General features: G+C 55.5%; 1 protein-coding gene across 3 annotated transcripts; it reads left to right on the plus strand.

Moving 5' to 3' along the window:
• Positions 1 to 25,773, plus strand: FBLIM1 (filamin binding LIM protein 1). 3 transcript variants are annotated; one of them, XM_039508567.1, is made up of 9 exons: positions 1 to 59; positions 9,557 to 9,672; positions 12,481 to 12,775; positions 16,103 to 16,278; positions 19,856 to 19,982; positions 21,107 to 21,273; positions 22,586 to 22,764; positions 23,649 to 23,766; positions 25,249 to 25,773. In XM_039508567.1, exons 3-9 carry the CDS (start codon positions 12,496 to 12,498, stop codon positions 25,360 to 25,362), a joined length of 1,161 nt encoding a protein of 386 aa, XP_039364501.1. In that variant the 5' UTR covers positions 1 to 59; positions 9,557 to 9,672; positions 12,481 to 12,495; the 3' UTR covers positions 25,363 to 25,773. The 3 variants fall into 3 exon arrangements, with proteins under 3 accessions (XP_039364501.1, XP_039364500.1, XP_039364502.1); XM_039508566.1 differs by lacking the exon at positions 1 to 59 and adding an exon at positions 142 to 275; XM_039508568.1 differs by lacking the exons at positions 1 to 59; positions 9,557 to 9,672 and adding an exon at positions 12,175 to 12,328.
• Positions 25,774 to 27,216: the final 1,443 nt, after the last annotated feature.

Raw genomic sequence — 27,216 nt, forward strand, 5'->3', positions numbered from 1 at the left:
TGAAGGACGGGCCGGCCGGTTTCCTGCGCAATTCCCCACGCAGCCGATCACCTTTTATGGTAAAGCGGCGGGCGAGGAAGGGGGCGGGGGTAGGCTGCGGGGAAGGGGCGATGATGTCAGTGGGGCGGCTCTGCCTTGGCTCCCCGACCCCCCGCGGGAGGCGCGGCCGGGCAGGAGCGCCAGGGGCCGCGGGCAGCCGTGCGCCGCGCAGCGCCAGGGACCGGCCCCGGCGCACGCAGCCTGGAGGGAGCCCGGGCAGCCGCCCGCCGGCCCAGGTGAGGGGGACAATGGGAGCCGGGCTGGGGCGGGGCTTGGCCCCCCTCGGCCGCCTCCCGGCCTTGGCAGGGGCCGCAGGGCACCCGGCCAGGGACCCACCCGAGCGGGGACCCACCCGGCGCGCCAGGGCGCAGCGCGGGCAGATGGAGAGGCCGCGGGTGGGGCTGATCGGAGCGGGGCAGCGCCGGGGGGGGGCGAGCGCTCCCGTCTAGACTCTAGGAAAGCGGCCGGGAGTTGGGGGGGCGGTTACTCGCCAGGGGGCTGGGCAGGACCCCCCCGGGCTGTGTTTATTGTAGGACCCCTTTGTCTAACCCTTTGTTTTTCAGATCTGCGCATTGCCCCAGCCAGGGGATATTGCTGGAGTGCCTGGCGGGGTGGCAGGCTCCTGTCTCAGCGCCCCCGGATTGGGGGGGGAGGCTGTGTGGCACAGGGTGGGGGGCGGTCTCTAGGTGGCTGTCCTCACCCAGCGGGAGGCACTGGAGGTGATATTATGGCGTCACTGCCACCAGGGGTGGCTCTAGCCATTTCGCCGCCCCAAGCAGGGCGGCATGCCGCGGGAGACGCTCTGCCGGTCGCCGGTCCCGCGGCTCCGGTGGACCTTCCGCAGGCACCCCGGGGGGAGGTCCACCCGAGCCGCCTGCCGCCCTCCCGGCGACCGGCAGAGCGCCCCCCGCGGCATGCCGCCCCAAGCACGCGCTTGGCGTACTGGGGTCTGGAGCCGCCCCTGGTCACTGCTTGGGTGCAGCTCAAAGATCATCTAGTCCATTCCCCCCCAGCACACACACTGGTGAGGCAGAGGTAGGAGCCGTCTGTAATCCCCATCCAGTGCCTGGGGAGTGCGGGGCTAGGGGACAGCTGCTTTACATGGGCTGTTGGATTAACTAGATGCTGTGTCTGGGGGGCTCAGCTGTCCCATTCCAGCCCGCACTGGAGGGGCTGCTGAAGACGCTGGACATGCTGCTGCGACTGTCGTGAAGCGTGCGCCGGAGGCAGGTGTTAGCTCCCCGGGCTCTTGGGGCCTGTGCACCTGAGCACGGCTGTCCGTGCTAGGAGCTGATCACTGGGCAGGCTGAACGCGCCCACTGTGCTGTAATAACTGCTCCCGGGGCACAGCGGGCACTGACCAGTGGCAGGAGACAGGCTTCCTTCCCAGGCTAGGAGGACCCCAGCAGAGCCAGCACAGCCTCCTAAGATACCCCTTGGTTGTTGGTCCGGAGTCCCTGTTGGGTTGGAGACCTATAACACGTCCAATCACTGCATTAGACCCCATCTAAACAGCAGCTGTAGGGAGCTAATAGGCTGGGCTCTGTGGGCTCCCTCCCTCCTTTAGGGGGGCTGGTAACCTTCTGACCCGCCTGCCTGCTTGGTATCTGATTCCCCCAGGAAGGAGGGGACGTTTGAGCTCTGCAATGAGGAATGTAACCAGCACATGGTTCATATTCGTCCCTCGGTGCCCTGCATGCGCTGTCCCGCCAGCCTAGCCGTTCAGTAGCCAAGGGCCAGCTTGGCTTGTTAGGGAGAAATCTGATGGCTGCCAAGGCGAGGGTTTAAGCAGTTGGGTGGAGGCTGGCCATGAGATAGTCTTCAATAACCTTAGTTTGCTTTCAGGGACTCTCCCGGAGGTAAGAGCCTCACCCTTCTTTCCCCACCTTAATCAGGTGCTTAGTCACAGGAGCCTTTAACACACAATCACTGTGTAACTAATCTCTAGATAAGATACATATCTGGTACCATTGCCTTGGTATCTGAGCACCTCCCCCTCTCCAGGGGATTTAGCCTCACACACCCCTGCAAGGCCAGGCAGGGCTGTTATCCCTGTTGTACAGAGAGGAAACTGAGGCACAGCTCCACCAAGGGATTTAGATGCTTACCTCCCACTGGCTTGCCCAAGGTCCCACAGGCAGTCTGTAGCAGAGCAGGAAATTGAACATTGGTCTCTCAAGTCCCAGGCTAGTACCCAAGCTGCTGGGCCATCCTTCCCAAGTTATTGGGGGTTTGTGTGATAAATTGTGGGAGGGCCCCACCTCTCCTGTGAATGCTGGTATTCCAGCAGCAGGGCACGTTGCATGGGGGTTGGAGGGGAGGGATTCAGGATAAGGACTCTGTGGGAAGGGAGGTCTGTTTCCAGCCACACACAGACGCTTAGGCGCCCTGATGCAATGTGATGGGTGCCAGTATGAGAACATGGGCAGACGGACTGTGGGTGGAGGGGGGCAGTGGCTGGTTTTTAATGCTAGGGATCACGAGCACACGGGCCCTGCCTTGGCCTAGGATGTCGAGTTGTATTGACTGACTCCCCTCTGAGGCTGAGCACAAGTATTTATCCCCGGTACCGATGGGGACGAGTACAGGCTCTTTCTGCTCTAGCTGCAGGGGCTATTCCAGTATTATTGGAGCAGCCGACCGCAGCCAGGCAAAATCATCAGTGGCAGGAGACTCCACTTTTCTTGTGCCTTGTTTATTCCTGAAAGGCAAAGCAGAAAAGTCTGGGGAGGCCCGAGTGTTTTGTTCCATTCCTCTCTCGGTTTCCTTTGAGAATAAATGCCAGATGCAGTTTTTGCCCCTGGGGGCTGGGCTGGGCACCGTATAAACATGGTTCCAGATGAAGTGGTTTCCAGCCTAGCTTGGCCAGTCACTAAGGGAGGAGCTGTACAATCCAGCGCTCCATCCCGTGCCCTCGGCGCCAGAACTGATTGGTGTGCAGAACCGTTGTTATGACATGAAGGTGCTGCAAATGGTGGTTGGGGCAGGCAGGCACCGGAATGTCGGGTACTCTGGGAATGCGTGAGTGGCCACCTAGTGCTAGGCCCTACAGGATAGGTGCTTCAAGACTCCCAGAATGCACTGGTTCAGCCATGGTTGCAAAGGTGTGGACGCACCAAAAGGGTTATGTCAAGCAGGAACCTGCTAGACCATCGGAAGGACCAGCGGCACCACCAGCTGCTTCCTGCGTCTGATGCCCCTGCTATGGTTTCTGGCCTTAGCATAGGCTCACCCTGCGACGGAGCATAGTGGCTTGTAAGGGTTAACCAGCTAGGTTTGCTCGGTGGGTGGAGGGCAGTTAGGAATTCTGTAACCAGCTGCACTCGGCCTTGGGAGTGCCAGTGGCCAGGTTTAGTTGCAGCTCCTGGGTCGATCCCTGAATAACATGAAAAAAATCCCTTTTTATAGTTGCTGCAATTTCCAGCCCTTGGATGCTGCTGCCAGCCGCTGCAATCGTCCCTCCGCAGCCGGCTCCGTGCACCTCTGCTCCTGCCGACGAGCAGTGTGACCTCATGAGCCCGGTTGCAACGCCGCTCACTCAGATTTGGCCCAATTTGCGTGAGTGGCATTGTCACCTAGTGCCTCAGGTCACAACGCCAGGGCACCCTTTCCAGGCTGTTCTTGTCGGTGGGGAACAGGTGCCTGGAGCTGGCTGTGGATCGGCTGGTCCCTGCTAGTGGCATCAGCATCCAAGGGCTGGAGGTTGGCCTGGTAGTGAGCTGGATGGGGGCCGGGGGAGCCTGTGCCACCACCGCTGGGACAGGAGTGCCCGGTCCATGCACTCCTGCCCCCTCCAGGCTGCAATGACAACTCCCTCCTGGGGAACCCTGGGGGCAGGGAGCAGGGCTGGATGTGGGGCAGAAAGAGGAGAGCAGGGCAGGGCATAGGGATTTCTATTCTGTCATTTGAGGTATTTTTTTAACATAAATGTACTAAAAAGAAATAAAAGCACATATTTCACGGGTAACATGAAATAACCTGAAATTCTCCCCCCAAAACTGAAAATTTACAAAAGATAGAAGGAATTTCCGGGGGGTCACTGCTTGTCTCTCCCAAGCAGCCAGCCTGAGACCCCCGACAGTGGAGCCCGAGGTTGGTCAGGTCTGGTAAGAGCCTAAATGAAACCCAGCGGCCAGGAAGAGGGGAGATGTGGGCCTGTACCTCTTTTATTGAGCTGGAAGCCTGGGTGCGGTTACAGGAACGTGGTTGTTGTCAGACTGGATCACAACCAAGGTCCATCTAGCCCAGTGTGCTGCTTCCAACAGTGGCCAGCAGCCAAGGTGGGACAATCCACCCCTCACTTAGTCTCATCCTGGTCTCCAATAGCTAGATTGGTTTGGAGCTCTGTCCACACAGCCAGATGGCACTATGGAGCGGGAGCGGTGCAGGCCCTGCATCCCATGCTAGTTCCCCATCTCACGGGGCTGGCTCTCTGAGGGGAATGTGATTCCTGGGGACTGGCCCAGCCAGAAAGGACCCTAGGACCCTGCTCCAGCCTGAGCCAAGATGTCTACACAGCAATGGAACAGCCCTGCAAGCCCGAGTTGGCCAGCACGGGCCAGCCACGGGTGTCTAGTTGCTGTGTAGACAGACCCTCTGTGTCTCAGTCCTCCTCTTAGTAAATGGGGGGAATCCCTCCTGCGGAGGGTGATGGGCGTATTAAGCAGCGCACCGTGCATGTCGGATGCACTCGGTGAGACCCCCGGCGGAAGGCAGAGCAGGGGCTTGCACCTGGGTTTGCTATATCCCAGATGAGGGCCTTAAACATGGGGCTGTTGGCTATTCTGGGGTGTCTCGCTCTTGTTTTGTGCCCCAAAACTTGGAAGATCTCATTTTCGTTCCCAAGCAAAACACAAACAAGTTTGGAAACCTCAGCAGGTTTTGTAAGCTGGGTGGTTGCTGTTTATTTTCCAGCGAACCCTAGCATCAGTTCTCGTCACTTTCAGCGGTGCTGTGGGCAGCCAGGGTGGGGCCCACACAAAGGTGAAGGCCCCAGCTTTAAACAGAGCCAATGGCTCTTGGTGCTTCACTGCTGGGGTGTCTGACTTGAGGCTCCTGAGGGCTGGTGAGATCCCAGCACTCCAGGTGCGAGCCTCTGAAAAACCCGCCCCAAGGTGTCTCCTATTGGACACCAGGAATCAGTGGCTACCCTAGAAAATGTGGTTGACCCAAAGCTGCAGCGACACAGCTGGGATTAGAACTCAGAGTTCCTGTCTCCCAGGCCTGTGCGCGGGCTAGTCAGATGGGAGACAGCAGAACGGTCATGAGGTGAAACATCATCTCCCCAGGGTCTGGGCTCAGACCTGAGTCAGCGCCCAGGCTTACGATGCAGCGTAGGTGTGCTCTGAGTGTAGCGCTCACCCATTGGACGGAGATCTAGCTGACCCTGAAGAAAAGCTTGGCTTGCTGTGCTAGGATCAAAGTCCCTGGCAGCCTCCATGCGGCGCAGAGGTTGAGCTGTCTGCACAGCTGTCAACATCTGCCAAGCAGCGAATCTCTCTCTAGCGTTTAAGGAAATGTGTGTGTATCCTTCTTAAGAAACTCAATTTAATCATTTCCCCCAAGAGAAATTCCTGTGGCATGTGAATAAAAACAAACTGGCCTGAATTCCCTTCCCACCCATTCCGACTGCAGGGACTAGAGGAGATGATGTGTTGGCTTCAAGGGGGCAGGAGTGCAGTGGGCACGTTTGCCTCTTTGCTTTAAACAGGGGCATTAAAATCTCTGGATTATGTTGTGTGTAAAAACATACGCGTGTGTGTGTCTGTGTGTGCACACGCACGTTGTGGATATCTTCAAACAAATCTGAAAAAGCCTTTGTCATCTCTGGATCATTTGCTAAATTCGGGGAGGCTGGTAATCTTTCCACAGCACCCCCTTTGCAAGCAGCCTTTAAGTAGGAGTGGAACATATGTCCAGTTTTAGGCCCCTTTACTGGAGTCAAGCAGTGTAAGGTGTCTTAGATTGGGGTGCCCAGCGTGAGACACCTAGGTCCTGACTTTCATAGGTGTTCACCATCCGCGGCGCCCAATGACTCAGGTGTTGGTCCTCGCGCTCTGGAAATTGGGTCAGGACTGTCTGAAGTTGGACGACCGAAATTGGAGGGACCCTTGAAAATTCAGGCCTCTAAAACTAGCGATGAACCAAATCTGGAACCTTGCACCCCTTTGGAATTTCAGTGTGTGTGTTTGGAGGCAAATCCTTGGATCCACGCCCACTCTTATCATCTGGTGTCCAGGTTGGACCCAGAGACCCGTTTTCTAGTTCTGGGACTGCAATGCGTCTGGGAAGGATTTCACCCAGGCAGCCAGTTCAGGCTGAGTTGCATCAGCTGCTGAGAAGGTCTGTGCCACTGAACATGAACCTGACCCCTAGCCTTGACTGGGCCTCAGGCCCTGAACTGGAGTCCAGTGCTAGCATGGGTCTGGACACTGTCTCTTCGGCCCCTCACTGATCCTATACAATGGCCATCTAATTCAGTAACTGTAACGAGCTTTGGGCTGACGGGGAATACATCAACCTGTCCTCTCCATGATGCTGCTTGGTAAAGGCCAGACAGACCTTTCCCCGTCTTTTTATTAATTTGTGATCCCACGGTGGGACTTGCTACAGACCAGCAGAGATGACTAGCTGTCTGATCAAAGATAATCCCGTGAGTTCGAACGAACCACCCTCCCTCCCTGCCATCCATCCCCCTGCAGCTAAAGGATCCTGGCATCAGAACAAAGTGCTGATGGATTTTATCGCATGTAGCTGTATCACTGGTTCAAGTCCAGCCCGGGTGGGTAGTGACTGAAAGTCTTCACCGTCTGATGGCTCCACACAGGTGAACCAGGGAATCCATGGAGAGGTGGCCAGGACGGATGCCAGCGTGTGGGCTTGGCTCACGCCCCATCCAGGGAAGGAGCCAGAGCCAGGGCCCCCCAGGCGGCTGGGTAAGGGAGCTAACAGCCTGACGTTCCCCTAATCCCTAACTCTGGGCCGGAAGGCTGTACAGACCCCGAGCCTTTCATCTTTCCCACCACAGCCGCAGGGGGATCGTAAGTGGGGAGGTTTCTGCCCTGTTCTCTCTACCTGGAAAATGACTTCCTGGCCTGGGAACAGCCCCGGGCTTATTGGGAATGTTCCTGGGAATGTTTTAAGGAGGCTTGTCCACCAGTGCCCCTGTGGGATCGCAGGCAAGCGGCTTCCTCTCTCTGCCGGTGTCCACGGGTGGTGCCGTTTGCCTCTCTCCCGGGGGCATGTGTCCACGCGTGCTGTGAGTTGCATGGATGGAAGCTGCTAGAGGTGGGCAGGGGAGTCTAAGGGCAGCACCAAGGGCTCTGGATCTTTCCTGTTAAGGCTGCACAATGGGGCAGTTCCCTCTTCTGTGGGCCTGGTCCCATGGCTGCCCCCAACCCCCACAGTCTGCTCCTCCCAGCTCTCCTGGCGGGGCTGGGAGTTCAGGTATAGGAGGGTGTGTGGTCTAGTGGTTAGAGCAGGGGCCTGGCAGTGAGACGTCCTGAGTTTCACTCCCAGCCTTGCTGCTGACTGGCAGTGTGATCTTGCCCAAGTCGCATCCGCCTCTCTGGGCTTCAGTTTCCCCATTTGTCAAAGGTAAAAAATACATTCTGACTTCACCGAGTTGGGCGGGAGGGAGGCCTAATTAATTACTGTTTTGTGAAAGGCTCTGAGATTCTCCTGTGCGAGATGCCAAGAAAGTCCAGATCATTCTCCGTTTCATCGCACCTTGATCCCGCAGCCACAGATTAATGCGCATGTTCACAAGTGTCCAGTTACTCAGGGGCGTAAGGATTTGCAGGATCGGTGCCCTAGTTTCTCCAGAAAGGGCTGGTAGGCTCTGTGGTCCCAATCCGCCCATCCTAATTCCAGTTCATCCTGCTCACTGAAATGAATCTGCCAAACCGAGCCCCGTCTCAACAGCTCTTCAGTACGCGCAGGAAAGGGCAGGGGGATTATGTTGTCTTGGGGTTTTTTCTTTTGAGTGAAAATAAAGGAAAGGAAACATGAGAGGTGATATTAAAATATAACACGCTGATGGACAAAGGGCTTGTTTAAAGCCCATGAAAGGAGCCAAGTGCAGAGCTAGGGACCTCCTCCCATGGCCCGGTGTGACACACGGCTTGCACACGCGTGGCTCCGCAGCACGTATGGTCTGTATAGTCACCAGCTGCTCAGAGGTGAAGAGGGGGAGGGGGATTCTGCCTTAAAGAGACATGATCCAGATAAACAGTCAAAGGTTTAAAACAACTTGGACAATGCCTGAGATGGCTCAGACTAGAATCAGCCCCCCGTGTCCCGCCCTGAGCGCCACGCCATGGAACCAACACTTCCCAGTTTCCGTTCCATCCGGGACGCTGGTGGGCTGCTCTTCTGCGCTTGGCTCTGCTTGGAACCGTGCGTGAGCCGTGCCCGCCGAGTGGAGCACCCGTCCGACGGCCTCTGGTGGGGGCTGGGCCTCCTGCAGATTAACGAGCCTGGCTCCGGGAGTCCTCCTGCTGCTGATCCATTGAGGGGCATCACGTTACAAGTGAGATTAGACTGTCCATCTCTCCTGGGCTGCCCTTTCTCCTGCTCAGCTCCAGTTGTTTTGGGTCCCTGTTCTAACGGGGAAGGTTTACATTTGAATGTGACTTGCAAAGGGCTTGTGCCTATCCGCTGCTTCTTTACAGGGGATGAAGAAACCCCGACAGGGTTTTATTTAAGGCCCCAGCACCCCCATTTGAGTTTAACATTAGAAAGTCTATTCATGTTTAGCCTAGAAGTCTCCATGGTGGCTGGAGTACAGGGGGACCCAATGTCCCGATTTTATAGGGACAGACCTGATATTTGGGGCTTTTTTTTTATATAGGCACCTACTACCCTGCACCCCCTGTCCCGATTGTTCCCACTTGCTGTCTGGTGACCCTACTGGAGTAGGAGTGAAATGAGGACATTGTAAGAGCGAAGAAAGCGAAAGCTGAGCTCTTGAGAAGAGAGGACTTTTCATCAGACCCTTGAAAACTCTGTTTTCGCTAACGTCTGTTTCATGTATATGACCAATTAGCACTTTGGAGAAAGGAAGCCGTGGTTAAAGATGTGATCCCTCTACTCGAATTAAAGTCCAGCCTTTGAGATGGCCAACAGATTCTCCAGAACAAAACTGTTCCAGGCTTTCTATTTCTTTTTCCATAATAAAGGCAAAAATTCCAATTAAAAACTATTTCCGTAAGTCATCTACAAGTCCCACCCACTCCCCTTTTTATTGAAATAAATAAAATTAAATAAATCCTGAAACTATTATAACTCTCTTTATACAGAACTGAATGTCCCTTTAGTTCTGCATGTCCCAGCTACCGATGGTTTACATCAAGGGGTGTCATCCATTTTGAAATAGGATTCTAGAGGAAACCTGTCTCTTTAACATTAGGTCCATCTCTTCTGAGGAAGTTTATATGGTTCATAAGCATCAGGGCTGGGATTTCTGTTCACATCTGCCCAGCACTGATTATAACTGGCTGTGCCTTTTCCCCAACAGGCTCTGTTCTGGACTGACCACAGCCGCTACTGACATCACTGCGCCTAGTGCATGCTGGGAAGGCAGCTGCTTCAGGAGAGGAATTTTGCCAACTTGTCAGAGGAAAATAAAACCTGGTAAGAAACTAAAAATGTATTTCAAATTCCTGCTCCGTGTGGTTAGCAGAACGTCCGTCTGGGCTGGCTAAGGCGTCTGGCTGTATTTTTGAAATACGTGGGCCAGGTTCTGGCCCCGACTCTGGCTGTCTTCGGCCACTCCAGCCATGCAAAGCAGAGGGAAAACCAGCAGAAGCAGGTACCTAGGCATTCACTCTGACTACTGGCAAGTCACTGACTCTCTGTCTTGCGTCTCCATGTTAATAATGCCATATGAGAGGTACAAGGCAGTCTTACTGCATTTCCCTAGTGCTCTTCACTGGGGATCTCAAAGCACTATCCAAAAAAACACTAGTGAATTGAGCCTCACAGATCTCTCGCCAGGAGACGGGTAAGTATCATTCCCCCATTTTACAGATGGGGAAACTGAGGCATAGATGGGTGGGGGCAGGGAGAAGGGACTTGCCCAAGGTCACACACAGAGTCCAGAGCTGGGAAGAGAGTCCAGCTCTCTTGACATCTTGGCTTTTAGCCCTTGGCCTCTGCTGCCTCCCTCTTGTGAATCATGTTTTGCTCAGGTGAAAGGTGCTCTAGAGATGCAAAGTCTCCAGCTACCTGTTCCAGCGCTCAGCGCTTGGGGCCACCCATGTGCTCCTGAAGATCACCGGAAGAGGAGGCTTGTGTGGGTCAAAGAGCTCCTACTGTAACCAAGCTATCAGCCCAGTCAACAAAGGAGCCTTTCATCACATCGCCTGCTCACTGTTTGATCTTCCGAGGGCCGAATTTCCTTTGGAGAGCTCAAAGGAAAATTCCCCCGCCCTTTCTGTGCACTTTACCGTATCAGTGCACTGAATTAACCTGGCCGAGAAACTGGTTTACATAAGCGCGGGCCTCCCCATGCTCTCATGGCTCTGTCTCCCCCTCCATCACACAGCCTCGCTGCTTTCAGTTGCCCCCGATTAGATGCAATGGCTTATCCTCTCGTTAACTCATGGGGATCGATTTCCAGCACGGCATACAAGGGGGGTTTAGCCCAACGGCTTCTGACGATGGTGGTGGCTTTATCCCCAAAGATTGTGCTGAAAAGCTCACCCTGTAAGTTTCTTCCGCAGCTCCTGCCGAGTGAGGGGGATGCTGGGTCTCACGGTAATTTACAACAATGCGGATTAGTCTAATTGAAGAGCCATCTGCTGCCCCACCTCTCACCAGGGACACTGAGACCGGCAGGACTGGAGCTGCTGGCTCCAGCAGCATGATCCCAAGGGTGGGCTGCTCGTGTCAAGGCCCCACTGCTTTAGAATGCTCCCCTTGTCAGTGGGAGCCAGGGCCCTCAGTACCACCCTTCTGAGCAAGGTTAAGAACTTGTGTCCCTTTTGGGATGGCAGCATGGTTCAGGAGACCTGGGTTCTGTTCCTTGCTCTGACACTGACCTGCTGGGTGAACTTGGGCAAGTCACTTCCCTGCTCTGTGCCTCAGTTTCCCCACCTGGAAAGCAGGGGTAATGATACTTGCCCTCCTTTGTAACATGCCCTCTTGCACAATGTAACTACTAAGTGTAGTTATCATTCCTTACATAAATCTACATTAAAAGAACATTAAGATTGCAAAGTGAAGCACTTATAAGTCAAGAAATGCCAATGTGAAGGTTGCCCACATAACCTTAACTCTGCCCCTTGTGCATATGCATCATGCTACAGCTTCTAGTATTATATATTTATTTCCGCAGGACACTTGACTCATTTAGGGCCTGATCCAAGCCCGTTGGAGTAAGAGAGGGCAGGAGGGACAATGCACAGTGAATGAGGGCGCTGCTCAATATTTCATTTTTACTCTCAACAGGCAGCCCACTGTATCATTTGGGTCCAACGTGCATATCTTATGTTACTAATTTCGGATCAATACTGAGCTCAGCTGGCTTTGAACTAGTGACTTTGCAGTACAAAAACACCCCCACACTGGGACGTAGTACAAATGCCCTGAGCCATTCACTCCCCTTGCTTATGAGCGTCTGTGGTCTCAGTGCCTGCATATGAGGCATTCAGAGGCCTTTGAGTTTCAGGGCTGTAGAAATGAACATCAATTATAATAGCCTGTCCACCTCTCGAACGCTTTCCCTCGGAGTATCTCAAAGGGATTTACACGAATTAAGTCTTGTGGTGCCCTGGGAAGTAGATCAGTGTCATCATCTCCATTTTACAGGTGGGGAAACTGAGGCACGGGGACCTGCTTGCAAATGGGTGCAGAACAGAAACTGACCCTTGCCCTGCTTTAATGACCAAGCTTCCTGCTCAGTAATAACAGCTGTCTATGGAGAAGGGAGACTGGGACAGTGAGGAATGTGGTCTTTGCACCGTGTTTGTTGAGAGACCCTTCTCCGGGGCCCTGGCAGCACTTTGCTATTCAAACACTTGGCTACACTCCCCTTGGAGTCACAAGCCAGTTCGTTGGATCTTGATCTGCACGGGTTGGTTGGGGTGTTTTTTTTCTGACTTTCCTTTCCAAGAAAGAAGACTTTGAACGCCAGGGTGTGTGCAGCGCAATAACGCTGAGTGTGCACCGGCCAAAGAGGAAATCTTTCTATCGCCTCAGGAGCAGCTGGGCATTGCCTCCAAGAGCTACCCCGGCACACACGCTGTCGCCTTGGGTCGCTGGGAACAGGAGACGCTCAGCATGGGAGGTGCTTGTCTGGGGGCGGCTCTGGGTTCACGTGGTGTGGGAGTTAGGCTGGGCTGTGTGGAATGCTCCCCTGGAAGAGAGAGACCAGAGAGCATCTGGAGAAGTACAGAGAGCCGTTCCTGGCTCTGTTTTCATTGCTTCTGTTCCTTGCAGAGCCCCCGCTCAAAGATGCTGTCTGGGAAGGTGGAGAAGAGGATTGCTTCCTCCGTATACATTACCCTGGCTCCTCCCAGGAGGGACACGGTCATCAAGGGAGATGTAAAGCCAGATGTGCGTCAGCCGAGCTCAGACCACCCAAAGGAGGCTTTGAAATCTGATGGGACCCACCAGCCCCAAGTGTCACCACCAAAGAAATTGGGCAACAGCAGCCGCCAGGCCGGCAAGCAGAGCAGCAGGACGCTGGGCAGTTCTGGGCCCTCGTCTGGAGTGGCAGGCTTGTCCAACGGAGGTAAGATGAATGCAGTGGCCAGACTGCACTGCACTGCGTTCGTAGAGCAAGCTGCACGGGGCCCAGAGGGAGAGTGGGTCGTAATTGACTAGAAACGGGCTCCTGCTGCACAGCCGGGATCCAGATCTGGATTCCAACACTCCTGCATTCAGGAAGATTTAGTTCAGAGTCTTGGGAAACGGCCTCATTCCCAGCAGGATGGTGCCTGGGCAGTGGTTCACTGCCCGAGGGCCTTGGAGGCTCTGTGTCGGGGTGGTGGTGGGAGCCGCCGGCGGGAGGCAGGACAGGTGGTGGTCTTGTGTGGGGCAGGTTCCTGCCTGAGCCTGTATCTATTCCCCTGGCCTGTGTTCCCAATATGACCCGTCATCCCCCTGCTGCTGGTCCTTGCTTCGAGCCCGCAACAGTTGCCTCGGGAGTGCAGGACAGGACCAGGCGTGGCTGCAGGAGCGGGGAGGCTGGCCAGCTGGCAGCCCCAGCCGTGGAAGTGAATTAGCTCCTAGGAGTTCTAGGGGGCAAATCACCATTGGGGCTGGCGGGCTAGAGAGGGGACAAGACACCTGCTCGGAAGAGGGAGCAGAAGATGGAGGTGAGACTGTTCCCCTTCGGGGTGTGTCAGTGCAGCTCGCTGGGGCCGATAACAAGGAGGGGCCTGGCCCCGAGTCTTTCCATTGACTTCGGGGGGCTTTGCATCAGGCCTGCAGCACTCACGTGACATGCGAGTAAAGTATGGTCCCACCCGGCCCCTGGGTACGTCCTCGGGCAGCTCGCCCAAGCCTCTGCCTGTGCTGCGGCAGCCATGCTGCTATTTTTAGTGTGCTGGCACTTGTCTGGGTAGCCGTGCTGGAAAGCCTGCTCCTAGCTGCCGTCCAGACAGACCCTGAACAGCCACAAAACTCCCCTGGGACCAGGATCAGGGGCTTCCACAGGGGAAGGGGGGTTAACTTCCTTGAGCATTGAAATGCATGAGTTTGGGGTCCTTGGCCCATCTCTCCCCCACCCTGCCCCCAGCTAGTGACGTGACAATGAGTCTTCCCGGCTGCCATCTGCTTTCTATCACTGATCTGTTATCAGCACTGTTTGCAGCCACCAGGACAAACCAGCTGGGCTGCCTGCTGCACGGTAAAGGCAGTTTGCTTTGTGGGCAGGTTGCGTGTTGGCTGCAAGTCAAACAAACAGCAGGAGAGGAGATATTTTAGGGCATTTGCTGAGAAGGAAGCTAACAATTTGACTTCACTCCCCCCCCCGCCCCCCAGACCTCCCTCCGCTCCCAAGCTCGAGAGACATTTTCCTTTGAATAAAATAGTGGATTTTTTGGGGCAGGGGCCTTCGTTTCCCCCAAGCAAGCCGTGCCCCATGCAGCACGGGAGTGGGGATGCACTATCAAAGCCCAGCGCAGCTTAGCACCCCCTTCCCCCTCGGTAGCTCCAGGTGAAAACGCAGTGGGCACCAACACAGAAACCAGTTGGGTTCGTTCACCCGTGTCTCCCCAGGACAAACGTATCGCTGAAGTTCCTGTTCCGAGCGCCCTGGGCACGCGTGGCCCCTCCCGTGTGCACGCTTGTTAAATGACCCATAGGCACACACGACACACCTGCCGCACACAGGCTGAGAAACATGCCCATCAGTCACTAACCCACAAAGTCAGCCCAGCAGCTCCACCTCCCAGCTAGGTACGTGGGCTGCTCACGTTCCTCCTGCTCCTGCCTCCTCTCTCTCCTGCAAAGCTCCCAGCAGCCTGCAAGTGCCTGGCCAAAATTCCCCCTGGCTTTGGGAAGTAGGGTTTTCAAGCCCTGTCCATAAAGAGGCCATGTGGGAGCAGAACCTGGACCCCCAGGCCTCTCCCACTTGATCTAAAGGAGAGCTCGGTTAGCTGGAGCACAGGCAGCCACTGCTGGAGCTGAAAGATCACTTCCGTTAGTCCTCAGCAGTGGCCGGGCATGCGTCCTCTCTGAGGATCACTCACAGCCCGTGCATTGCCAAGAGCACGTGAAGACGCACTACACGGCTGCAGTATTGACGGTGCAGTTTAGTGATGCTGGGGCTAATGCTGCTTCGGACACAGAGGAGAGATCAGCTAATCCCAAAAGCCCCTCGATGCCCCAGCGAAACATTTGGGGCACCAGAGCCATCAGCTGGAGTGGGACTAGTTCTGATTCCTTCACTGGAGCTGCACTGACTTACCTCAGCGGAGGGGCAAAGGGACTGGGATCCCACCCAGCCTTTGCAAAACCAAACCCTGACCGATAAGCAAGATCAAACCCACACCTGGTGGTGCCGATCCAGCAAACCCAGTACCCAGACGCAGCTGGCCTGGGGCTGCACCCTTGCCTGGAGTGATTTCTTTTATGCTTTAATGAGCATTTGTTTCCTCTTGATTCCAACAGACGGGCCCTGTTTTCTAGATGTAGGCTCCTAGCTTTGGTGTGCGGCAGGAGAGGAGCTGTGATGAACAAATGTTCTACGCAGGAGTTACTTTTCTCCTGCCAATTGAGGGGGCCGCTTAGGGATCTGGGGCAAAAAATCTGTCTGGGGATTGGTCCTGCTTTGAGCAGGGGGTTGGACTAGATACCTCCCGAGGTCCCTTCCAACCCTGAGATTCTATGATTCTATGATCCAACACCACTAATGCTCCTTGGCTGGGGGGGGAGGGGTGCTTTTACTCTCCGTTAGTAATTATCAGCTTTGTTAATTTCATATCAGCAGAGATAAGAATGGGCCCCTCAGCTCTGGGTTAGAAGTGGTTTCATCGCCCAGGGCACCCTGGGTGTCACTGCCACCTGGAGACTCTTGCAACGCGAGACACTTTAGGAGCATCCAAGAATCCTGGGACACTTGACCAGCACCAAAGCCTGGGCCAAGGGGGGGCACCCTGCTCCAAACACGGCTTTCCCCTCTGCTGCACAGAAGTGGAGGCCCTCGGCCTGCCCCTGTGGAGGCATCCGTGTGTTTTGGGCCGAAGGGGGAGATTGGGCAGGGTCACCAGGAGAGGAGCAGGGGCAGGCCTGGGAGAGACACGTGCTGTAAACACACACGCCGGCCAGCCCCAGGGGTAGGTAAGGGATTTTAATCTTCAATCCGGCCCTGTTCACCGGCACGAAATTAACCTGCTGTGATTCAGGGCCCCTTCGCTCAGCATGTGAGTTCCTCACACACCCTACTTCATGCCTAGGGTGACCAGACAGCAAGTGTGAAAAATCGGGATGGGGTGGGGGGTAATAGGAGCCTATATAAGAAAAAGACCCAACAGTCAGGACTGTCCCTATAAAATCAGGACATCTGGTCACCCTATTTATGCCAGACTCCAGCCTTGTTCCTTGCTTGTTTCAGGTTTCTCCTCCTTTCCTTGTCCTGTCCTGACTGACGTTCCCATAGGCTCGGACCCAGAGAGCCCCCTGCCGTCTCCTCCATCGTATCTTCTGTCCAATGAACTTAACGCCCCGTCGGTGGAGATGCTTTGCCCTGATCTGCAGAAGCTGCACGTGAGCTCACCTGTGAGCCGGCAGGTATTGATGGAAGGTTGGAGGAGGAGGTTTCGTGTCATGGCTCGCCTGGATGTTTTTAGCCCTGGCGCCCAAAGAACAGCATCGAGAACCCTGAGGGAGGGCTGGCTGGTGGTCACGTCACTCACTTGGGAGACCTGGGGGACAAGCCTTGCTCTGCCACAGATTTCTTGTGTGACCTGGGGCAAGTCACTTAGCCTCTCTGGGCCCCAGGTCCCCCATCTGTGGAATGGGGATAATAGTCCTGCCCTGCCACACTGAGGCATTGTGAGGACATGTGCTGAGGACTGTGAGATGCACAAATTTTGTGAGCTGCTAGGAGCTTATGGCAATGGTCGTGTGAGTCACTACACAAGAGAAGCTGATTGGTTGGGAGGCTCAGGGAGGAATTTCCCCCTTCTCCCTTCCTGTATGTTTGAACAGCTGTTCTGTCTAATCTGTCACCATTCCTAGCGTACCCGAGTGCTGAGTCTGCTCTCCAGGGGGGTAGAGTCGAGATCTGAACCTCTAGAGACACAAGCCTGCAGGGCCTTGTTACGCCGGTGCAGCGCCAGAGCGATCTGTGGAGAATCAGGCCCTTAAGCATTACCCGCCGGCTTTGCAGAGGTCCAGAGAGCCTGGGCCCCTCTCTTCACACTGCCAGAGGCCCGACGCTGGCCCAGCCTGTGGTTTAATGCAGCCTGGCTGCCGTTCTGTGAAGAAGGCAGCGTATCTCCACAGAACAGAAGCGCCAGAAAGCCGACCTTCTGCTTGTTGTTATTTTGGGGTTTCGAGCACGTTCAGCTAAATCAGCCCAAATTCTGCACTGGGGCAGAGCCTCCAGTCATCTGATCCCCGAGCCTTTGGAACTGAGCGTCACAAAGGTGTCTTTCCTGCTGACGGGTGAGCGCTTGCTGGAGGCTTTGTGCTCCCCGCTCTCTGGGGAGGACGCACCGCCCCCAGGAGCGTGCCGCGTTGCCGGGGGTCAAGGCCCGGCGTAGCTGCCTGCACTGCAGTTGGTACTCGTGGGCATCGGCAGAGCTGCGGGTGGAACAGCAGGGGCCTGGCTTGGGACTGAGGGACATCGGCAAAGCTGTGGGTGGGAAGCGGCACAGCTCCAGCCTGCGCTGCTCTTGGTGTAATCCAGTCCCTCGCTTTCATCAGCACTAAATTCAAGGCACAAATATTGTCCAGATTCCTCCAAGCCTAATATCTTACCGAAAAGGTCCCACTCGCTCCCCTGATAAACCCCCCAAGATTTGCCTTGCAGCTGTAGTGAGCTGGCAAACCCAGCCTTTGCCATCTCTCTTGTGCTGCCCATTAAACTCCCTGGCTCCCTGCTAACGGGGGAGCCATTTATTCCCCCCCTACAGGTCCAGTCAGCTTCATATTCATGTCCTTCCCCCCTTCCCTCCCTGTCTTGGGCAGTTAAATTGATCAAACATAACAGCGCCTGAAGGATGCGGATGTTTAGTCTGATTCTGTCATCGATGGCTCTCTGCCGTCTCTCTTTGTATGGAGGAGCCCAGCAAGCCCCTGCCCCTCTCCAGGGCACCTGAGGCAGAGAGCAGCTGGCTCCTCCTCTCCAGCCAGTGAACGTCCTGCTTCCGCCATCCCAAGCTCCCTGGATTCCCATCTCACGGTGGATCAGCTGCTGCACGTACCCAGGTTCCCAGCTAGGCCGCTGCCTGGTTTGCTGTTTGCATGCTGCATTCTCGAGGCCCTGGGGACTTGCCTGAGCCAAACTTGTCTCTCTCTCCTGCTCTCCCTGCGCCTTCTGCTCTTGGCACGGGCCTTGTCTCTGTCCCTCCATGCCAGGTCCCCTCTATTGGTGCAGTGACCAGTAACCTCCTGAGCCCACGGAGCATTGTTGTATCACGATTTTAGGAAAGCTGTGGACAAATTGGAGGGTCCAGAGGAGAGCAACAGGAATGATCAGAGGTTTAGCAAACCTGACCTATGAAGAAAGGTTGAAAACACTTGGTGTGTTTGGTCTAGAGGAGAGAAGGCTGAGCGGGGACCTGATAACAGTCTTCAAATAGGTTAAGGGCTGTTAGAAAGATGGGGATCAATTGTTCTCCAGCTCCACCAAGGGGAGGCCAAGAAGCGACTTAGTCTGCAGGCAGGGAGATTTAGATTAGATATTTGGAAACCTTCCCAGCTCTAGGGAGAGTTCAGCACTGGGACAGGTTACCTAGGGAGGTTGTGGAGTCCCCGGCACTGGAGATTTTTATGAATAAACTCGACTAATGCCCAGGGTCAGATTAAACTTTTGTGGGCCCTGGCGCCTGGACCGTGGCCCCGCTCTGCCACGAGGCCCCGCCCCCATGTGGCCTTTTCCCCGCAAGGCCCCGCCAGCCGCTCGCACAGGGGGAAGGGGGCGGAGAGGACTGGGAGGGGCCTCGGGGGGAAGAGGCCGAGTGGGGGCGTGGCCTCAGGGCGGAGCCTGGGTGGGGTGGGGGCGGGGCCACAGTCCAGGTGCCGGGGCCCTTCTGAGTGTGGGCCTGGGGCCTTGGTGCCATTGTAAACCCAGTTCTGCTTATGCCTGTCAGGGATGCTCTGATTTTACTTACTCCTGCCTCGTCCGGGGGGCTGGCCCAGCTGACCTCTCGAGGTGTCGTCCAGCCCTACGGTACGATTCTCTGCCCCAATGGCAGCACGTGCAGACAAGATGCAGCGATGTCACGGTGCACAAACTCCGAGAAGCAGCCACCCTAAGCCTGGGCGGGTAGATCTCCGCAGCGGTTCCCAGAGCATAAAGGAGCCAACATTGTTATAAACAGCAGAAATAAAACACAGAGCCAGACAGGAACGTTTCCAGCCACCTCCCTCCCCGGTGTAATTCCAGTGAAATCAATGGGGTTACCCAAGGATGAGAAGGGTCTGTCTGGTTATGGTGGTTATTTCTACTGTCAATGCAAATCTGTGGCCACTGAGAGTCAGTGACTTTTTGAGATGAGAGGAAGGATGGTCTTGTGGCGAGGGCAGGGCTGGGGGATACGGAGAGCTGGGTTCAACAACTGGATTTCCTAGGCAATCTTGGGCAAGTTATTTAAAACAAAATACCCGCACCATGCCTCAGTGTCTCCATCTGTAAATGGGGGGTAATGATACTTGCTTTCTCCTCCCCTTTGTCTGTCTTGGCTATTTAGACTTTGCGCTCTCGGGGGCAGGAATGGTCTCTCGCTGTGTGTATGTGCAGGGCGCGGGCCGGCCCAATGGCGCTGCTAGGTGCTATTATAATAAATGGCAGTAATAGCGCCTGGCTTGGCCCTAGTGCTGTCATCAGCAGATCTCAAGGCTCTTGCCCAAGGTCAGTGTCATTCTCAGTGTAAATGTCGCTATTCTCCGGGAGGAGGTTTTCATTTAAAACGGGATTAATTTTCTAGCCCTTCGCTATGTCCCCGGTGCCTTGCTGGCATGTCTGGCAGCCTTCAGAGCCAGCATGAGTCAAACCCCATCGTCCCCCACCTGCCGTCACAGGCCCAGACCGCTGCAGTCGTTAGCCAAGCTGGGTTTGCGCCAAAGCACAACGGAGCCCTCGCAAAGCCTCAGCGAGACGCCCGCCCCAGCTCAGAATGCCTTTTTTCCTCTTCATCAGGCCTCTTCCACGTTCCCAGCAGAACCGAGGCAGCATAAAATCCAGCCGACCAGTCTGGAGCAAGTGGATGAGCGCCAGGCCCCGAAACAGAACGTGAATGGGCACCTGGAAAGAGACATTTCCACAGGTAACTGCCAGAGTCCGTTAATAATATCTCGCTCTTTGACAGCGCTTGACCTCCATAGATCCCATCATGCTTTGCAAAGCTGCGTGTGCTTTACTATCCCCATTTTGCAGATGGGGAAACTGAGGTATGGTGATAAGTGACTTAACCAAGCCCACGCAGTGAGTCAGCGGCAGAGTCAACGCCAGGTTCCCAGGATCCCCAGCTTCATGTTCTGTCTACCAGATCCCAACTGTCCCTACAGGGCTCAATTCTGACTTCAGTGGGGCTGCATTCACCTGGTTGTTAGCAAGGACTGATCGTGCAGTAATGGAAGGATCGGGTTTTGCTAGCTCCCAGCAGCGCTCTCCTGTCCCCAGATGCACAGAGTGTTTAAGCAAAGGAGTTTCTCAGGCAGAGTCCCGGCCATTGGTGTGAATGGGAAGCTGCAGGGAGAAAGGGCAGCCGTGCTGAGAATGTCTAGTTAGCTCAGGGATATGAACTGAAGAGCCTATCAAATGGAGTTGCACAGCTGGCGGGTAAGGGCTGGAGTACAGACCCTTGTGGCACCCACAGGAAAATGCCTGGCAGAGCAGGGCCCACCATTCCTTCCGCTGTGTTTGTACCGCACCCAGCACAGCAGGGCCCCGATTAGCCTCTGGGTGCTAATGGAATGCAAATGTTAATCATAACCTGTGCAGGGGGCGGTGAGTCCGGTCTGTGCCCAGCAAGCAGGCAGAACCGAGCGCTGGTATGAGCAGCACCAGGGCTGGGAGTGGCAGCAAGGCTGTTGGGGGAGGGGGCGTTGGGAGCCTGGGGATGGGAAGAGGGGTAGCAGGAACCTCACAATGTGGGGAGTAGTGGTGGGGGAGGAGCTTGGCTGGTGCCGGGGCCCGTGATTGGAGGAGAGGGGGAGGTGGGGGATTGAAGACACTGGTGCATTCCTAGGTGATCCTCACCCCCTCTACAAAATATACAAGACCAGCCCTGCAGCCCGACTTTATCCCCATGCTGCCACCATTCCCCCCCACCCCACCCCACCCCCGGTGAGCTCTATGCAGCTTCTGACTGGCTGGCAGATGCCTGGTGATTTACTGTCCAATGGGAGCTCCTTGGCCATAGCAAAGTGACTTGGTTCTTTCTTCCAGTCTGTGCCTTTTGCCACAAGGCCATTGCCCCCCGGACCCCGACCATAGAAGCCATGAACAAACAGTACCACGCGGACTGCTTCACGTGCCGGACGTGCCACGGCCGGCTAGCGGGGCAGCGCTACTACCAGAAAGAGGGCCGGCCAATGTGTAACTCTTGCTACAAGGTCAGTGCAACTGGCTCCTGGCCATCCCATGAGGCCAATGTCATTCTGTTCTCAGGAGTCAAATCCGGCTTCCGAGGGAGCCCCTGGGGAAGTAGGAGGGGTTCAGAGTTCGGCAAGATGAGCCGACCTGCAAGGGTCCCTCAGATACAGAAGTGCCCTACTCTGGGAAAACCCATCTTTGTAATGCCACCAATACTGGCTCAGGCACAGGTCTTTACAGAACAAGGGCCTGATCCTGTGGGATGCGGGGTGGTCTCAACTCCCAGGATCTTCAGGAGGATAGAGGGGGAGGTCTAGGTTGGATATTAGGAAAAGCTTTTTCACTAGGAGGGTGGTGAAGCACTGGAATGGGTTCCCTAGGGAGGGGGTGGAATCTCCTTCCTTTGAGGTTTTTAAGGCCCAGCTTGACAAAGCCCTGGCTGGGATGATTTCGTTGGGGTTGGTCCTGCTTTGAGCAGGGGGTTGGACTAGATACCTCCTGAGGTCCCTTCCAACCCTGCTATTCTATGATGCTCTGAGGAGTTGAGGGGTAGATTAGCCTGAGGATCAGTCCCAAGCAGATCTAAACCAGGGAACGTGCCTGGTGCTGAGAGCTGGGGACTGGGAGTCAGGCCCGCCACATTCCACCCCCAGCTCTGTGTCACCTACAGCAAGCTGTGTAGGTCAGCGTTTCCAAAAGTGGCCTCTTGCTCTGTGCACCCCCTGTTCTGGCAGCTTAGCTTGAGGCACCCCGGCTTTGGTTTTCAGTGGCACTGAGTGTCTTCAGCTTCAGCGCTCTGAAAATCAGGCCCAAGGTTCGTGCCATTGGCCAGCCGTGATCCAGGCCGCCTTTGGAAATCTGGATCTAGATGTCTGGGCCTTAACTTTAACCCCCTGCAAAATAGGCCAATATGCACCTAATTTATGAATGTTTCGGAATGGGCTTGGAAATACTTTGTAGAAAAGTGCTACAGGAAGGCCAGGGATTCTCATGGCTACAGGCCAGAAGGACATTTGTGTCCTGGGAGCGTTCATCTATTCGCGTCGTTCATTGCGAAGCAGCAAAGGCTGCAGTCTTCCATTGGCTACGGTGACCATAGAGCCATGGGGCTTGGCAGGCAGCTTCTAGCGTGGAGGCGTGAATGGCTCTGCCACTGTGCCGGGAGGGTCTCTGAGACCATGCACAGCACTGAACTCTGGTTCCTCCCAGCTCTCTGGCCTGGACAACCTCCCTCACTGCGGAGGTGAGGGCTGCATTGGGGGCGCAGCGAGGGGTGAATGGTACCATCCACTTCCGGTTTCTGCGCTTTATCTGCCTCTCTCCTTCCCGCAGGACACACTGGAGAAATGTGCCAAGTGCCAAGGTCTGATCCTGGAGCACATCGTCCGCGCCTTGGGGAACGGGTACCACCCCGAGTGTTTCATGTGCTCCGTGTGTGGCCGGAGCATCGGGGACGAGAGCTTTGCCGTGAATGACCAGAACGAGGTGCACTGCGTGGATGATTTCTACAGGTGCGATACGTTATAAGTGGCGCGTCGGAGGGGTAGGAAGCTAGAGCGAAATCACCTCTGCACCTAAACTACCCTCCTCTTCAGCTCAGAGGGCCCGATTCTGTTCAAAAGGTAAGTCTTGCACACGTGAGACAACCTGAAGGGCCCGATCCTGCAAACCTTCCCTCCAGCAAGTAGCCTTTACTCACCCAATTCATCCCCTGGGCTTCAACAGGGCTCTTTGCCTGAGGAGTGTCTCCTTAGTATGCTGCTCTTTCTCCTACCGAAGCCAATGGGAGCAGGGCTGGATGCCAAGCCTGCAGGTGCAATGACCCGATTCTCCCCCACTTTGCATCTCAGGGAGGCGTTATTCCCCTGGGCAGAGTGGGGGTGAGCGACACCCAATCAGAATCTTCCATTCACCCCCGTGGTAGCACCCTGCGATGCCGCCAGGGTGAGTAACGGCCCTCTGCTGCAGGGATGCTTTGCAGGATTGCGTCCTTCACTTTGTGTCTTGTGTGCAGGACTTAATTTTTTGTTTTGCTCAGTTTCCCCCTTTAGTTCAATGTCCCCGCTATTCACCCCCGGCTAGTTCACACTGCAGCATTCCTAACCCCCCGGGGGCTGACTCTCCTCTCAGTCACGCTGCTGTCGTCGTCAGCGGAGTTGCACCAGTGTATAAGCTAGCATAAAGGAGAGCAGAGACAGGGCCACAAGTGATTTACTGGATAGCTTCACCTGGCACCCAGCTCATTCCAGTGCGTCTGCCATTTCCGTCTCACGTGCAGTAATACAGAAGCTGCGTAAAGTGACATGGATCTAGCTTTAAATTGTGCTGGGAATTGCTACAGCTAATTGGGCTGGCAACGGCTGTGGCGTGAGAGGTTGGCTGTTTGTTTCATCAGGAAGTACGCCTCCATCTGCAGCGTCTGTGAGACACCCATCATCCCACAGGAGGGGAAAGATGCCTACAGGATAGAATGCATGGGGCGAAGCTTCCATGAAAGCTGCTATCGCTGTGAGGTAGGTCCTGCTGGGATGCTGCTGACTTTTTTATTATTTTAATAAACTCTTGGTGGCGGAGGGTGTAAAGTCCTAGGATAGGGTGACCAGCTGTCCCGATTTTATAGGGACAGTCCCGATTTTGGGGGCGTTTTGTTATATAGGCTCCTATTACTCCCCACCCCCATCCCGACTTTTCACACTTGCTGTCTGATCACCCTGTCCTAGAAACCACCCAGAGGCAGCCCCAAACAAAGAGGATTTTATTCCACAAACACAGGTTCTCTCCCTGGGTTATTGGAGAACTAAGCAGGTTGCTCACTGCCGCATCATTTCCTGTGGCCAAGCCATTGCTCAGACATGCAGGCGAACGGGGATGCGTTCAGAATATTTTCACTCCCCTCCTCTCTGCAACACACACAGTTCAGAAAGCTCCAGGAGCCCCTCCTGGTTCTGCAGCGGGCTGGCTTTACCGAGCACCCACCCCTTGTCCTCAGCTGGGTGTGGGGCATGGCCCGGGAGGCGGCGGGTGCCTGGCTGGGTGCATGCAGGGTGCCCCTGGAGGTGGCTGGGTCTGTGGAGCTGGGTGCCTGCCCCTGGAGGCAGTGGGTGCCCAGCTAGGTGCGTGGAGCATGTCTCTGGAGGCGGCGGGTGCCCGGCTGGGCGCGTGGAGCATGTCCCCGGAGGTGGCAGGTGCCCGGCTGGGTGCGTGCAGGGTGCCCCTGGGGATGGTTGGGTCCATGGAGCTGGGTGCCTGCCCCGGGAGGGGGCAGGTGCCCAGCTGGTTGTGTGCAGGGTGCCCAGCTGGGTGCGTGCAGGGTGCCCCTGGGGATGGTTGGGTCCATGGAGCTGGGTGCCTGCCCCGGGAGGGGGCGGGTGCCCAGCTGGATGTGTGCAGGGTGCCCAGCTGGGTGTGTGCAGGGTGCCCGGCTGGGTGCATGCAGGGTGCCCCTGGGGATGGTTGGGTCCATGGAGCTGGGTGCCTGCCCCGGGAGGGGGCAGGTGCCCAGCTGGGTGTGTGCAGGGTGCCCAGCTGGATGTGTGCAGGGTGCCCCTGGAGGTGGCGGGTGCCCGGCCGTGTTCCAAGACCAACACATCTGCTGCCACCTCACAAAGTGGGGCGTGGGAGCCGCTACCGTCTGTGGCCTCACTGCACAGGGTTTAATTGAATTCCTCCAGTGCAGGAGGGGTTTGGGGCCCAGCTCCTCATGCCCAGGCAGAATCTCAATGGCCTGACGGTCTGGGTGTCATGGCCAGGATGCAACAGGCTGGTTGAAACTGATGAACGTGGGGGATGAGCTAGCGAGTCTGCAGGAGAAGGTGCTGGGAGCATGACGTGTGCTGGAAGCAATGGGGCTCGCTCATGGAGTTCCAAGTGAATGAAAGTGACAAAACCGAAGTAGCGTGTGGCCAGCAAAGGCAAGAAATTCCCGTGATGCTTGAGGCTTTAGAAATGACTCCGGTTTTGACTGACTTTCGATTGACGTACTTTCTACCTCACAGAACTGCAGGATTCCCCTGTCCACCGAGCCAGAGGAGAACGGCTGCTACCCCTTGGGCAGCCACGTCCTCTGCAAGCCCTGTCACATCAAACAGAAGAACGAATCGTTCTGCTGAGAGAGCCAGGCGGGCTTCCCCAGGAAACCGTGGATGCAGCCGCGTGGCTGAGATGAGCCGAATCTCTGTACTACGGCAACAGTATTCTTATCCTCTGCCTTCATTAATGTCCAACTTTCTGTCCTGACTGTCTCCCTTGTGGTAGGACCATATTAGTAGCTGTGAGCTTTAGCAGCAAGGTCCTACCACGCGTGCTTCCTAATCGGCCGTGCCACCAGCCCTGAGAGGTGGCAGTGGAACGTTCTTCTTCTCTCTTTCCCTCCAGTCTGGCTGTGCTTATCTTCCAAGGCTACGCCCGCTGGCTTCCTCTGCCCCCAAATGGCTCAGTGCCTGGGATGAGGGACGCACCCCGGCAAGCCAGCAGCTGCTGATGGGACGAGTGAGATTGATTAAAATGATATTTCAAAGCAGGCAGGGCTCTGTCTCCTCACCGTGTAAATAACTCCCCTGCTGCTTTAAGTTAAGACTCGGGAGGATCTTACTAAACTGCAGAGGGGCTGGGGGACAGCACTGTGCTATCAGCTCTGGGAGCACGGCAAGGGAAGGGGCCCCCACAGTGGTCGATGCTAAAACTGCATGAAGGTCACCCCTGTGCAGAAGGCCAGTGCACCCTCAAAGTAGGGCTAATGCAGGACCTAAGCGGTGCATAAGTTTTTACTGGCCTCCTGCCCAGGAGTGACTTTTACCCACAGAGCCAGGTCAGATATACACACACACCATCTTCTGCTTTACTGCACCCCGCAATAGTGCTGTGAATTACGACCCAGCAGTGTGCCCAAGAGGTTCGACAGCAGCAGCTGAACACCACTCTGCATTCTGAAAATGACACCGTACCGGGGGCAAGCTGGGGCCTGAGCCTTCAGGTCTTAACTTGAGGGAGCGAAGGCTGCAGGATCGGTCCCTAATTAAGATCCTGTCTCCTGAAATGCTGCGGTGACTCAGTGACAAATATCAGATGTAGCTGCCTGCAGATCTGCGCCGGAGCCATGGTTCTGGAATTGACTCCTGGTATTCCTGGATGTGCAGTTTCATCTCTGTGGTGAGTGGACGCAGGCTGTGAGTCATGCCACAACCTGGGGGCTGGGAGTGGAAAGAATTCCGCGTTGTTTAAGGAGTTGACTGACAAATACACCGCCCCACCAGCTTCCCTAAAACAAGCCAAGAGGCTGGATTCTCTCTCATCTGCCGCTGGCCAATCACACGTCTTTCGTGCCAGCATCATGAAATGACGCCAGATACAAGATCCCCAACTAAGAGAGAGCAGCTGATGGGCTGCCGGTATTTTAACATCCCTTGCCTGGGATAAACCCTGTGGCTTGTGGGAATGGGGGAACTCTCCGAGGGGAGCAGCTCATTTGTTTCCCCACTTAAATCAAAACGCCATTCTCAACTTTGGTCAAAGAAGAGAGCAGTATCACTAGGCCAAAAAGGTCCTGGTAAGCCTGATGGGTGTGTTTCCTAGTGGGTAGTGCACTGGACTGGGCTTCAGGAGAGCTGGGTTCTCCTCTGAACTGTCCCTGGCCTGCTGGGTGACTTTGCCTTTTTGTTCCTCAGTTTCCCCACCTGTGAAATGGGGATGATGAGACTGATCTTCTGTGTAAAGTGCTTTGAATTCTACTGATGAAAAGTGCTAGATAAGAACTTGGGGATGGCGATCGTTGGTGGATGCTGCCATGAGTGTATTGATCCATACGGCACAACGTTAAACGAGTGCCATTTGAAATGGGTGGGAGGGGAAATGTACCATTGTGGGGAGGATCCTCACCCTGGGAAATTACCTGCAGTGTCCCACGTTACGCTGCCAAAGGCTCACAGTTTGCTCTTTGGTGGTTATTTTGAGTATTGGCTACTCAA

This window comes from Mauremys reevesii, linkage group 21, assembly GCF_016161935.1.
Source record: "Mauremys reevesii isolate NIE-2019 linkage group 21, ASM1616193v1, whole genome shotgun sequence".
Classification (NCBI taxonomy): Eukaryota; Metazoa; Chordata; order Testudines; family Geoemydidae; genus Mauremys; species Mauremys reevesii.

Bases quoted from the DNA above. Each gene is read 5' to 3' on its own strand.
- FBLIM1 (XM_039508567.1), top strand. From the start codon at position 12,496: ATGCTGTCTGGGAAGGTGGAGAAGAGGATTGCTTCCTCCGTATACATT. The intron at 19,983-21,106 runs GTAACTGCCAGA...TCTTTCTTCCAG, and splicing joins GGAAAGAGACATTTCCACAG to TCTGTGCCTTTTGCCACAAG. The intron at 21,274-22,585 runs GTCAGTGCAACT...TCCTTCCCGCAG, and splicing joins TGTGTAACTCTTGCTACAAG to GACACACTGGAGAAATGTGC.